At 52.9% G+C, this 14,097-nt stretch overlaps 2 protein-coding genes across 3 annotated transcripts in view; both read right to left on the bottom strand.

Annotated features, from left to right (window-relative positions):
* On the bottom strand, positions 1,419-3,248 carry FAM209B (family with sequence similarity 209 member B). Its single transcript, NM_001113700.1, has 2 exons — positions 2,679-3,248; positions 1,419-1,763 (listed from the first exon to the last, which is right to left on the bottom strand). Exons 1-2 carry the CDS (start codon positions 2,925-2,927, stop codon positions 1,500-1,502), a joined length of 513 nt encoding a protein of 170 aa, NP_001107172.1. The 5' UTR covers positions 2,928-3,248; the 3' UTR covers positions 1,419-1,499.
* The window catches only part of RTFDC1 (replication termination factor 2 domain containing 1), a 43,711-nt gene continuing 35,310 nt past the window's right edge, over positions 5,697-14,097 (bottom strand). The window contains exons 6-9 of one of the 2 annotated variants that reach the window (XM_005673032.3): positions 10,913-11,026; positions 7,431-7,485; positions 7,224-7,319; positions 5,697-6,391 (exon numbers count right to left, since the gene is read on the bottom strand). In XM_005673032.3, the coding sequence (XP_005673089.1) occupies positions 6,213-6,391; positions 7,224-7,319; positions 7,431-7,485; positions 10,913-11,026 (444 nt within the window). In that variant the 3' untranslated portion in view covers positions 5,697-6,212. The remainder of the gene's footprint in view (positions 6,392-7,223; positions 7,320-7,430; positions 7,486-10,912; positions 11,027-14,097) is intronic. The other variant, NM_001110432.1, reaches the window with a different exon arrangement.

Below are 14,097 nucleotides of genomic sequence, written 5' to 3'. Positions count from 1 at the left end.
AACAGTCATCCCCCTCCCTCCATTTTTCTACGTCCTGCAAGTTGAAGTTAAGACAAAAGGAAAGGGTTCCAAAAAAAAAAAAAAAATTCAGGGGCTGCTTTTCAAAGGTAGCACAACAGTGACGGGAGGGGATGAGACGGGCAGCTCTGAGCCAAGGTTTCACTCCCATGTATATGGGGACTGACCCAGACGGGACCTCGCCCAGATGAAGAGAATTAGCTGCCCGTGGCCAGAAAGGAAGGTGATGGAGATTCAAGCATACTTTAATTTTTGTTTTTATTTTTTTTTTTTTTTTTTTTTTTGGTCTTTTTGGGGCCGCACCTGCGGCACATGGAGGTTCCCAGGCTAGGGGTCGAATTGGAGCTGCAGCTGCTGGCCTACACCACAGCAACAACACAGGATCCGAGCCGCATCTGTGACCTACACCGCAGCTGGTGGCAATGCCGGATCCTTAATCCTCATGGATACTAGTTGGGTTCTTAACCCTCTGAGCTACAACAGGAACTCGAAGCACACTTTAATTTGTGACAATAAGGGCATTTCCAAGTCTCACCCAGCAAACATCTCTGTCCAGGCCTGAAGCTGAGCCTCTCCGAAACCACCAGGCAGGCCTAGACAGGGGTCAGAAACTAATCTAACAGCCTGCCGTATCTATAGTTTCCACTAGCCACACAAACATGCCAAAATATCCAGATATTTTTTTTTGGCTGCCCAGGCAGCATGCATAAGTTCCAGGACCAGGGATCAAACCATCAACAACACAGCAGGGACCAATGCAGACCCTTAACCTGCTAAGCCACCAGGGAACTCCCCAGATTTTAATAAGTATTACAAAGAACATTCAAATCGACTCATGTATATTGACCCCGGGTTAGCTCGCCTATAATCCAATTCATTAAAAGCACAGTGGAATTCTCCATTTTCCTTAACCCACTTAGACATGGGTGAGTCTCCTAGAAGAAAGTGTCAATACACAGAGCCCATGAGACAGAGTGAACAAGCCTCTTCTGCTGCCAAGAAAATGGAGTGAGTCTAGAATCCGCCTTCCCTTGACACACACACCTAATTCAATCATTCCATCATTTTCAATCTATATTTCAAGTTCTTTGTAATGTGATATATCACAGAGATAAAAAAGTTCCACCTTCTGCACCCATAGCTACTCTAAAGATAGCCAGTATGAAAATCGTATCAGCATCCTACCCCAAATTTCCCAAGCCTTACTCCGCAAGGACCACGGCACGGTGGCCAAGGGTGTGCCCCTATGCTCCTAGTTCCACCCATGCACGTCTCACCACCCTCCGCTCTAGAGGACACGAGACAGCCAAAAAACAAAAGGACACGTGTTACGGCCACGGCTCTCACATTTTTTCTCAAGTTTAAAAATAGAGAAAGGAAACAGGTCCCAAATTCGAGAATTCTTTTTCTTCAGAATAGTTTTATTGGTTTGCATACGGTTTGGCAACACTCAACTCTCTCCTACGGACACACGAATCCACTCACTCGGAGTCTTCTTCGCCCCATATCTCGTAGATGGTGATATTGTTGTGCGGGTCTGCAGGCGCCTCTAAGTGCTGAAGCTTGAGGTGACCGCCGGTTGCCATGGCGACCTTCAGATTCCGCACCTTGGACACGAACTTCACCAGGTCCATCTCGAGCTGGGTTAAGGTACTGAATGCATAGTCTTTGCTGGGGGCAGTATTTTGGTTTTTCCTGACGGGAGAGCGAAACGAACAGCTTCGAAGGCCACCAGGACTTTGCTCCTGTCGAGAGAAGAGATGTGGGGTGAACCATACCGTTGATGCTCGCTGGTCCTGGCAGGATTCTGGGGGAGGTGGGCTCACCCCGGAGAAGCGGGCTCCAGCACTGATCGAGCCCCGGGACTGGCCAACGGTGGCCCGATCTGGCTGTGTTTGCAAATAAAGTTTTATTGGGACACAGCTAGGTGCACGCATCTGTACACGCTCCATGGCTGCACTCAGGCTCCAATGGCAGAGCTGGATCCTTGCATCCAACACCTGCATGGGCCGCAAAGCTGAAAACAGCGACTTTCTCGCCTTTTACGGGAAGGGTGAGCCAAGCCCTGCTCTGTTGGTTTGGACACAGTGTCCGGAAGGGCTGGGTCTGTCTGGGAGAGACCGGGCTGCCATACTTCTCTACCCTTCCCCTTCTCAAGGTTGTTTTGCCACTTTACGGACCAGCTGTTACCTCTTTACACCTCTGTCCCTTTACGACAGGTGTCTTCCTTTACTGGGGATAACGCTGCTGTTCCCTTCAGTTGGGCAACTTGTAAATAAGGCAGGCCATTCACCAGTCAGGGGCAGCGAACCTGACTCTACATAATTGTGTCTTGAAACACGCCAGGTTCTTGAATCTGTACTCAACGCGAGAAACTGATTTAATAGATTCAGTATCGATCCAAGGTTTTATTCACCCAATAAACAGAGGTGGCCCTCAACCATCAGTCCCACCCTCTGGGGGTTAAGGTCTGTGGTCTCTGCTCAGGACACACGGGGAAATGAATGAGCCCACGCTTCTCGGGACCAGGACGTGGCTTCTCTGAATCCCAATTCCTTCTATTTAACGGTCCTGCCTGTAACGACTAGAACACCGGCTTCTCTGAGCCTGAGATTTCTGAGATGGGATCAGGGTGGTATGAAAAGCAGGGCTGCTCTTACCTTACTCTTCTCACTATCTCCTCGAAACTTCAGCATCACGTACAGCACAATAACAAAAACAAGCCAGAGCCACTTGCTCCCAAGCCAGCCTTGGGCACGCTCTGGCAGATTCTGCCGAATCCGGAAGTGCCCTCCGCAAGGCACCTTTCCCTGGGGTTCTTTGGCTTTATCTCTCAGAGAAGAAAACATAAAGGCATAGCCACAGGAGAGGCACAGAGGCAAGAACAAGAACCATTTCAGCGACCGCATGATGAGCAGAGATGGGGGAGGAAGTGGCTCATGGTGGGTTTGTCTGCCCTGCACCTGGGAGACTGGGGACCTAGGGCTGGGCCGTTGGTGATGTCACAGAGGCCCTGAGCCAGCAGCAGCTCAGCCCATTGTGACGACCTCAGGGTGCAGGATAAGGAGGCCCACAGGGTCGCCTGGGAGTAGGGCTTAAAGGGACATGGTGACACTGGTGGCAGGCGGTAACCAAGAGGTGGGGGACGGGTGGGCCGCCATCTCCTTGCCAGCACATTCTTTCTGACCCTGCGACTCTACTGAGAGCCCATCAGCTATTTGTTTTTGTTTGTTGGTGGTGAGCGGGGCAGGCAAGGCGCGTGCCCCCGTGGAGCTGAGCACCAAGCGCGCAAGATGTTAAATGGGGGGCTACCAACTCAGAGCCACTGATGTGTGTCGTTTGCTCGTCAATGTTCTAAGAATAATTATTTGCTAATACTGAAATGTGGGGTGGGGCTTTGATTTTTTTTTTAATTGTTATTTCCCCAGTACTTTTTTTTTTTTTTTTTTTTTTTTTTTTTGGTCTTTTTGCCTTTTCTAGGAAGCCGGATTTCTGGCTTCCTTTCCCAGTAGGGCAGGTCTGATCACATGGCATATGGAGGTTCCCAGGCTAGGAGTCCAATCGGAGCTGTAGCTGCCGGCCTACGCCAGAGCCACAGCAACACGGGATCCGAGCCGCATCTGCAACCCACACCACAGCTCACAGCAACGCTGGATCCTTAACCCACTGAGCAAGGCCAGGGATTGAACTCGCAACCTCATGGTTCCTAGTCGGATTCGTTAACCAATGCGCCACGATGGGAACTCCGACAATTTTGTTTTTTTCTACTGTACAGCATGGTGACCCAATTACACATACATATACACATTCTTTTTTGTCACAATATCATGCTCCATCGTAAGTGGGCTTTGTTTTTAAAAGGCCGGATTTCTGGCTTCCTTTCCCAGTAGGGCAGGTCTGATCACACCGGGGCCCTGCAGGTGGCCAGGATCTGTCCTCGGCCCCCGTCACTCCCCATGGCCCCACGCTTGCACTCACTGACCTTACTGAGTGTGCTCGCCTGCGTTCTTTGAGAGCATTTATTTCATTAGAGTTTATTTATTTCATTAGACCCAGGGGGCAGCTCCAGGCTGGTTTAGGCAGGAAGGGCTTTCCTGAAAAAGACACGTGGGGAGGAGCGGGGAGGGCGACACAGACGGAGAAGGGCTTACAGGTAGGCAGGTGTGAAGGACACAGCCTGTGTGACACCCGAGGCCAGGGCCGGGAACAAGACAGGGCGGGCTGGCCGGCGCATCTGAAACCATCAGTTCCTAAAAATGACATGAAACCCAAAAAAGTCCCAACTAATGGAACACAAGGCTTGTCCTTGTCCTGGGTCATCCGAGACACGCTTGCTCCCCAGGGAGAAAATGTTCTGCTGGGCGTCACCACAGGTCCGCGGGCGCCTTCCCTGGGCCTCTGACCCTGCTGAGCGACAACGAAGCCCTGTGAGAGGACGGGAGCCAGGAGGGCAGGGCGGGGAGTTGGGCTGGGCCGCAGACTGTGCGTGCACATGCTCCTGCCGCTTGGGGGGCTCCCTGCCGGAGACCACCCAAGCCCGGCTTTCAGGGGGCAAGACCAATGCATTGGTTAGGAAATAGGCACTGCTTTTTTTTTTTTTTTTTTGTCTTTTCTTGGGCTACTCCCCCGGCATATGGAGGTTCGCAGGCTAGGGGTCGAATCGGAGCTGTAGCCACTGGCCTACGCCACAGCCACAGCAACTCGGGATCTGAGCCGCATCTGCAACCTACACCACAGCTCACGGCCACGCCGGATCCTTAACCCACTGAGCAAGGCCAGGGATCGAACCCGCAACCTCATGGTTCCTAGTCAGATTCGCTAACCGCTGAGCCACGACAGGAACTCCCTAGGAAACAGGCACTGCTCTTATAACTGTTCTTATCTGTATATAAATGGCCCTCCGGGAAAGAAAAGAGGTCATTTTCAGGTTTTTTCTGGAAAAGTCCACAACAGATTAAAATGCCTCTATATTCACAGTGTGGACACGTCCTTGGGCCCACCTTCACACCCTGTTGATGCCAGGGACATGGTGGGGGGTGGGGTGGGGGGGCTCGGCTTTCCGCCCCCTCCTCAGACCTTCCTTCTCCAGCTCCTTCTCCTGTTTTTATGGAAACCAGTGCCCTGGATATGGTATAAAGAAGCATCTCAATAACACAACTGTCTCCAGCAGGCAGTGTTGAGACCTAGATATTCCTGATTCTTTTTTTTTTGTCTTTTTGTCTCTTTAGGGCCACACCCACGGCACATGGAGATTCCCAGGCTAGGGGGTCGAATCGGAGCTACAGCTGCCGGCCTACACCACAGCCACAGCAACGCAGGATCTGAGCCGTGTTTGCAATCTTCACCACAGCTCATGGCAACACCGGATCCTCAACCCACCAAGGGAGGCCAGGGATCGAATCCGTGTCCTCGTGGATGCTAGTCAGGTCTATTAACCGCTGGGCCACGACGGGAACTCTGATAGTCCTGATTCTTAATACAGTCTCAAAGTTTCGTTCATAGCTAACTTCGACGCACTTGATGATAAAACACACCAATTTCATGAGCAGCTCCCCTTTTAGAATCTTCTGCTGAGAGAGTGGAGCAAACATGCTGCCATGGAATCGTTATGCCAGAAATACAACGGCAGCAATTTTCTTACTCAAGTGTTAGTGGAAGAAAGACAAATACAGAGATGAGAGAAAAAGGAGACTTTAGACCGACTTTATTTTTGTACCAAATCCTCAGATGCCCAACTAAATCTCCTCTGCCATCAAAGCCATAAAGCAAGAAACCCCCAAGCACTCAACCGACCCAGTGGCTCTGCTCTGGCGCAGCCGTGCCGCCCACAGCCCTGCAGGCGGGAGGCACTCGAAACCGTCCTTTCTCAAGTTCAGTTTCACCCGGCTTATTTCAGTAATTAACCGCTGGCAGCAAAACCATGAGCGTTTTCATCAAAATGAGCTGACCACACACCCCTGAGGAATCTGGAATCTTTAATTACTTTAAGCACAAACAGTGCAGCCAACACGCTCTCGGGGCCGTGGGAAGGTCCAAGCGCCCGGCAGGCGGAGGCAAGCGTGGGCCCCAGGGAGGCGAGGGCAGGGGCCTACAGGTCCCCCTGCGTCCCCACCGGCTCCAATCTTTAGGGGGCGTGACTCTGCAACCGAGGAGACAGAGCCGCCAGCACAGGGCTTGGGGGCGGCGGGCGGGCTTCAGAAGCAGTAGGACGTGTGGGTGACCCAGTGGGCCGACTCCTCCTTGGAGCGCTTGGCGGAGCTGTGGGTCGTGAAAAGGGACTTGTAAGCTTCCGACTCTCCGCTGTCCGCGATGGACCTCTTTGGGGCTCCACACACAGGCTTCCCGGCTTTTCCAGAAGAGCTCCCATGTGCTGCTGGAAAAACGCAAAGCCCTTAAGGTCGGGACCACAGAGCATTCCAAACACCACGCGCTCAAAACAAGGGACGAGCATTCTCGAGTCCCAGGCGGGAACTGCCCTCCTGCTCCCTAGGGACGAATGCTGAGATGCACCGCCTCCGTCACCAAGGCCTAAAAACACACGAAGCCGCTATATCTGAGCCTGCCGTTTAAAATCACACTCATCACTACTTGCTGTGTTCTCGGCCCAGATCCCGAGGCCAGGGGACCGGGCGGCTCACGCGTGCAGGACCGGAACCCATGAACCCTGCGTTTGCAACACAAGACTACATGTTCCTTCACCTGATGAATCGCGTTTTTCTTCTTTGTGAAATAAACACTATTCTCCTTGTAAAGAGAGTGTGTTTGGGAGAAGTGCACTCAACTCTGGACTATCTGGCAACGGCTCCTGGTCAAGGGGCAGGTGCAGGGCAGGTGGGCCCTGAGGATACATGTGGTGACATAAAGCCCCAGCAGAGAGGGACAGGGCTGCTGCGCCCACTGCCCTGAGTCCACGACCAGCGTCAGTGGCACATCTGAGCCGGTCTCTGCGCCCCTTGTTAGCCTGGCACCAGGTGTAGATGCCACATGACAGCTGGTGTTTGCGCCCACACCCCTTCAGCCAGGACAGGGCTCCTGCTCTAAGGTGTGTCAACTGCTTCTTAGAGAGGTGATAAGAGAACCCAGTGAACGATTTAGAGACGCAGCTGAGATGAGCTTGAGTTTTCGAACTCCCTCCAACGAAACTGACACAACCACCCACGTGTCCCCCCTTCTAGGCGGCCCACTGCTGTCTCAGGAGGACGCACCTGCACTTCTGGGAGCCGAGCTGGTTTTCTTCTCTCGAGAATCAAGGCTGGTTTCTTCAGGCTTCCCTGCCTTCATTTTTGATGGTCCTGGGGCTTCTGCAAAAGCAACAAAGTAATAAGCAAAACAAAACAAATTCAGGACCTTATTTGGCAAACAGACCTGTGGCCTTTATTTGGCTAAACTAAGGACTTCTTTCAGTGTCTTACCTTCACTGATGTCTGATTTTGAGACAGACTCTGCTGCCTTGGGTTTCTTTGTTTTCTGTGAAAAGAAAGAGGAGGGAGGATACGTGCTTGGATTCACTGATTTTGGTGTTGCTGTGGCTCCCGTCGTCCTGGGGGCACAACGAGAGGCTCATGGTTCACTCGGGGCGGGGCTCACTCTGAAGAAGACTCTGATAGGCGCCAGTCCTAAACCCTGGTCCTTCCCACATGCTTCCCTCCTGCCTCACACAATGTGTATCTGGAGAGACCTGCTCAGCTGTGCAGTTACACTCCAGAATCCATATTCTCAAAAATCCAAACAAAGACAACAGATTTCAATGATAACAGCCAGTGGGAATGGTGTCTACTGCGTACAAAAGAGCAGTTCAATGACAAATAACATAAAGACCAGCCGGGGAGTTCCCACTGTGGTGCAGCAGGTTAAGGACCCAGTGTTGTCTCTGCAGCAGCTCGGATCACTGATGAGGCGTGGGTTTGATCCCCGGCCTGGTACAGTTAGTTAAGGATCCGTCATTGCCCTAGGTGTGGTGTAGGCTGCGGCTGTGGCTCGGATTCAATTCCTGGCCTAGAAACTTCCACATGCCCCAGGGTGTGGCAAAAAAACCAAAACAAACAAACAAAAAAAAAACCCCACCACCAGAAAAACAAAACAGAAACATAAAGTCCAGCCAGAATAAACATGTACTAAATCTTACCCATTCCAGGGAGACTTCTTCAAAGTTGTCTGCTTCGACCTTTGTTTACTTGACTATAAGGACCTGATGCCTGTACTAAGAACTCTTAGCCAATTCTCCTCAACTCTGGGCTACTTCTCTTAGAATTCTGTTGCTCATAATAGTTATAGCAGTCAGCCAAAATTTAAGAAATGAAGGTAACCATTCTAAAGCCACACAGCTGTGTTAGACGGATTCGAACACGGCAAGGACGACAGACCATGTTCACGCAGAGTTGAGTTTACTGCCATTTTCCTATGTGTGCAAAAGGTGGCGCTAAGGATACGCAACCTCATCGTTTCCGAAGGCTCCTGTCACTAGAAAATACCAAGACCTTTCCCAGGCAGAGGCCTGGGATGTGTAACACACACGTGCAATATGCTTTGTAACGCAGTACAAAACACCACAGCGTCCCATTCATCTCACACACGCAAGACAGGCACTCAAACCTCTGAACGTAATACCTCGTCCTGCAAGAAAATACGGCACACGGCCCCTTCCTCAGCCCCCCATCACAGCGAGGCCATCTGAATGAAAAGCACGAGCAATAAGGAGCTAGAGGGGAAATGCTGTGTCCCGTTTCCAGCTGCGGGTATATTTGGGAAATATTTTTGTTTCCTGGAAGCAGTAGCCAAGAGCCGCGCCCAGAAGCTTGGTGAGGATTCTGCCGAGAGGGACATGATAGTTCCACTGGGCTTTGAACAACCTGGCAGGAGGCCCGGGACAGAGGGGACAACTCCGTAGAGTGGGAACGGTACCGACCACGCCAGCGTGTCCAGGAGCTTCCTCTACAATACAGCCTTTCCCTCTGGTGCTTTCTAAAAACGGAATTTGATCAATGGTAGCAACGAAGAACAAGCAGATCCTTTTTGGCAATTGTCCTTTGTCAAGAATATCTCAAACTTTTTTTTTTTTTTTTTTTGCTCTTATAGTAAAGAGATGGCAGTAACGGAGAAAACCAACTTAGGATGAAGGCACTTCTGTCCATTCGCTTCTAAACCTCAACTCACCCTTTACATGACAGACGGCCCTTGAACTATTTCTCAGGGACGCCGTAACGACCGCGTATAAAACTGCTTCAGCAGAACGCGTCTACTGGCCTTTGATCCCAAGGTTTGGGCCCCAGTCCTGTAGTACATACAGAACCGTGCGCACACATTATTTATTTTCGACCTGAGCAAAATGATAAAAGGAGGAAGTGCAAATGGTTTGGCTCTGAGGATTCTGGATCCGTACGTAGAAAGAATACTGTCAACAGAGTTAGAACACATTCTTGAGCAGCAGCTTTTTCAAGCCTCGTACCATCAAGTGTGTATTATTCCAAGATACCATGGTCCTGCCCTTTCCTCTATTGCAATTTTCCAAAAAAACCTGAAAAATCTTCAATTATGACATCACTGGTAAATGCACACCTGGAACATAAAAATAGGCAGGCTATCCCCCCCCCCAATTTTATGTCCTCAGGATACTGAAGTTAATTTTCTACTATTTTAAGCATTCTTTTGCCTTCCTTGTGATGACATGACATTTCTCCCACACATACCCTGAACCTAATTTTTTTTTTTTTTTTTTTTGCTTTTTAGGGCTGCACCTGCGGCATATGGAGATTCCCAGGTCAGGGGTTGAATGGAAGCTATAGCCGCTGGCCTATACCAGAGCCACAGCAACACCAGATCCGAGCTGCATCTGTGACCTACACCACAGCTCACGGCAATGCCGGATCCTGAACCCACTGAGTGAGGCCAAGGATCGAATCCACAACCTCGTGGTTCCTATTCAGATTCATTTCTGCTGCATCACGACGGGAACTCCTAAATTTTCTTTTTTAAAGAATGAAAAAATACTAGCACCATCACCTGTAAATACTCAAGAATAACAAAACTGACTGCTGGATCCAGAATCAACGGCACATTAAATGACTTTCTAGCCGATCACTTGTTTTGAGCCTGCTTGTTCCATGAGATCATTCAGTATGACGCCACGGCTCATGGAATCTGACTCTAAACCCAGGGCACAAAACAAAGCCTTCGCCCCGCACACCCAGAGCGTGGGCTGCTGCGTCAGTGCACATCGCTGCCCTCCCTTCCTGGAGCCCAGGCACCGCTGGAGGCCGGCGCCCATGGGAGGCTCAGGAAGGCAAGGAAGTGGCTCCCACAGTGGGGGCTGAGCTCCTCGCCACAAGAAGTGCTGGGGGTGTGTGTGGGGGGGGGCCACACCTGCATGCCCAGGAGCAGACAGGAACTGCAGGCCCCCGGCCCCAGCCAGCTCTTCCGGTGACTCGGGGACATTCGAACCCGGGCAGCGTGAGCTCTTCAGATGTGCTGGGGGTGGGGTCTGGGGGTGACTTTCCCCTTGCTTGCGTTACAGCTAGGAGCACCAAGCGCGACTCTCCTAAAACCAGCGCCCGCGGCCACCTCAAAGAAGGCCCCCTCGCCCTCGGCTGCACCCTGAGCAGGGTCTTGCCTACCCTCCCCGGACAGTCCCGGCAGGTGGTGCTACCCTCTCCCTCATGGATGGGGAAGCTGAGCGCAGCAGAGCGGAACCACAGCGCGGCCAGGGTGCGCCCGAGCCCAGGAAACGCTTCAAAGCCCAGGCACTTCTGGGTCATAAAAACGGCCCCAGTCGCTGCAGACCCCGAGGCGGCAGGTGGGTGGTTGGCCTCTGAGCAGGGGCCGCGGCTGGGCAGCACCTGAAGACTTTACTCTCACCCAAGCTCGAGCAGGTGAGGGACAGACCCCAGGGCTCCGGTACCTTCCCCAGCTTGGCTCGCAGCCGCCGCTCCTCCATCCTCGTCTGCAGCATCGCCACATCCTCCTTGGTGCCGTTGAGCACGATGACATCGTCCTCCTGGAAGGCGGCCCCGCACTGGGGAGAGCAAAAGCGGGAAGACGGAACTGTCACCACGTGGAGCAAGACGGCCCTCAGACCCTCACTCCTGGCCCGAGCCCTGCTGCGCAAGCCCTCGGGAAATGCCTGCTTTCCCGCCTGCGCCTTGGCGCCCGCGTCCTGCTGGGGGCCGTTTCTGGATACGGTTAGCACGGCAGGTCTGCCTGCAAGACTGGTCCCAGCTGGGCCTGGGACCTTGAATTTCTGGAGCATTCCTCCCGTTTCCTAATTGTGTTGGGCTTCTTCGCTCACAGGTCTCCCCAGTGGACCCGACCTCTAGGTGCTCAGAAGCAGGGGCCCCATGCAGAGACCCAAGCACCTGGTGGACGTTTAGGAAACATTCGTTTAAGGAGGGATGAGCAATTCTCACCGAGCACCTACTGCTGGTTCATCTCAAGATGACGGATTTAATAGGAGCCTGCGAGACTCACACACAGCAGAGCCACGGTGAAAAGGGAAGCAGCCCAGGGCATCGCCCATTCCAGACAGAGAGCTGGGCGAACTTGACCTTCCATCAGAACCTCCTGGGGAGTCGCTGGGACCCCCCCCTCCCCGTTTCGGATTCAGGACTTCTAGGGTGGGACCCGATAATTTGCAATTCTAATGTTTTCCCAGGTCTGGCTGATGCTGCCTGTGGGGGAACCAGGCTTTGAGAACCACTGTTCTAGAGTTCAGGCAGTTGGTCCATCAGGGTGAAGGGGCTCCTCCCAGCAGGAGCGGAAGGACCCATCTGGAGGCACAGCCTGCACTGCAGCCCTCTCCTGGCTGCAGCTACAACTGTCACTCCCACAAGGGATCTGCATTTTCAGGGGCAGCCTGGGGAGCCGGTGTGTGTTCTTGCTGTGGGTTCTCCAGAGTCCCACTGCCCAGACCTCGGCCTCAGCTGCCGCATCTGTTGAGTGGGGAATAAACTGAACTCCCAACATGATGGGATGGAGGAGAGAATTAAGGCTAGACTGTAGGGAATTAGCACAGGGCTGGGCCCTGACCCCTCAGCCAGCAGCAGCTACTGCTGCAGTCCGCACTTTCCTGGAGCAGAGCGACGGGTGTCAACATAGACGGAGGGCCAAGGTATCTCTCAGCACCATGTCTCTAACTAGCTTCCTTGGGCAGAAATATCACCTACCCTGCATACCTGAGTTCCTCATCCTTGGATTCAACCAACTTCACATAGAAAATATATGGGAAAAAATTTCTAGAAAGTTCCAAAAATCAAACATGACTATCATGTAAACAGTTGCCTTGAGTACTCGTGTGTGGCAACTATTTACGTAACGTTTACATTGTATTTAACTATGTACGTAGCACTTGTATCACACTAGGTATTTAAAGATGATGAAAGTACACGGGAAGACGCAGGTTATAAGCCAACGCCTCACCATTCTATACAAGGGACTCGAGCAGCTGGGGATCTGGTATCCTGGACCGGGCCCACTCCCTGCTACAAAGGGGTGGCGGGAAACACCAGAGCGTCTTCCTTGCTGGGAGAAAGCACAGGAAGCCTCTCACAGACTTCTCCAGGCTCTGCCAGGTCTCCGTCCCTCACCGTCGGAGGGCAGCACATCCCCAAGCATCGCCGGCACGAACCTGGGCCGTGAGCACGGCTACAGGCCGAGCCCAGTGAGTCCTACTCTGCCCAGAACAGTAACAGTAAGAGACCCCCTGCGCCCAGGATCTCCTTGAAAGAAAATCTTCTCCACACAAGACATGGAAGCGCTCTTTCTCCTAAAAGCTGCGAAGCTTTCCCAGCCCCTCCTGAAACACGGCCTCCATCCGATGACTCTCCCCGGCCGCTGCCTTAGCGGGGTTACGTCCCGTGTCCAGCACTGCGGTGCCAGGGCCGAAACCCGCAGCTTCAGGTCAAAGTCGGCTCGTTTTCCAGTGGGTCTGGTACATTTTCACGATTGAAAAGCCCCTCCTCTGACCAGAGATCCTGAGGTCGCTGCCACAGGGAGGAGTTACCGGAAAAAGGAAAGGGGTGTCCGGTCTGGCCAGGGCTGCCTCTGAAGAACAGGTGCTTGTTCGGGGGCATCACCGCAGGGAGGCTGAGGGGAACAGGGACAGCCCCTCTGCAGGGACCGCCCGCCCCAAGCCCCGGCTGCAGAGATCTGCGCAGAGCCTTCCCTGGGGGTGTCCTCCTCGGAGAGAGAAAGAAAAAGATGCTGCAGGCACCGAATCAGGCGGTAGATAAAGCCTGGTGGGGCTTGGGGCCGGGGCTCTGGAGTCTAGGTCCCTCCTGAGCGCAACACCCAGAGGCTGAAGGAGTCACACGTTTGCTCTCATCGCCAAGGGCTTTCTGGGCTCTTTTTGCCATTCCTCCCCGCCGTGCCCCCCAAAGCCCGAGGTGTCCGCAGGCATCAGTTTCCCCCCCACACAGCTCGTTCACCGTCTACTGACGGCTCTGGCCCCGTCCTGGCACAGCCGTGGTGTGCTACTTGAAGAGGTGTACTTCCTTTTTCTTTTTTGGCTGCACCTGTGGTATATGGAAGATTCTGGGCCAGGGATGGAACCCACGCCACAGCAGTGACCTGAGGCGCTGCAGTGACAACAATGGACTCCCAACCCGCTGCACCACAAGATAACACCCAGACTTGTATTTCTAAAGTTGAATTAGTTGCCAAGAACACAAAAGTCAGGAACCTCACACATTAAATATTGCTGTCTCCAAAATTCAAAAGATCCACTGATATCAAAGCCACCCCCTCAGGGCCTCAATTGCCTGGACCTGAGCAGGCAGCCCCTGGAGACCGAGCACATGGCCCTGCTGCTGCCTACAGGCCCCGTCACCTGTCCTTGGTTCACGCCCGACCATGGCAGGCTTCTGCTGGCCCTCGGACCTTGGGTTGGGTGGCTCACTCATGAATGCAAGTGAAACCAGGACAGGAAGCAGATTTCTGCACGATGCCAGTTGCCTGACTGGGGCTCTTCTCCGTGGGTTAAAGGGCAGAGTGGGTCACTCTGGCTGGTAGGGGGGTGGGGGGGTGGGCAGGGCTGCTGCAAAGGCACAGCTGGTCCAAAGGGACGGACCTGTCCCTTTGCTTGTAGTTTCC

The sequence above is a fragment of the Sus scrofa genome, chromosome 17 (genome assembly GCF_000003025.6).
Source record: "Sus scrofa isolate TJ Tabasco breed Duroc chromosome 17, Sscrofa11.1, whole genome shotgun sequence".
Classification (NCBI taxonomy): domain Eukaryota; kingdom Metazoa; phylum Chordata; class Mammalia; order Artiodactyla; family Suidae; genus Sus; species Sus scrofa.
This window is presented reverse-complemented; position numbering and strand designations above follow the sequence as displayed.

What these genes read in the sequence shown, in the direction of transcription:
- FAM209B (NM_001113700.1), bottom strand. Translation starts at nt 2,927, where the DNA reads ATGCGGTCGCTGAAATGGTTCTTGTTCTTGCCTCTGTGCCTCTCCTGT. An exon ending in GAGATAGTGAGAAGAGTAAG is followed by an intron (nt 1,764 to 2,678) that starts GTAAGAGCAGCC and finishes TTCTCTCGACAG; the next exon opens with GAGCAAAGTCCTGGTGGCCT.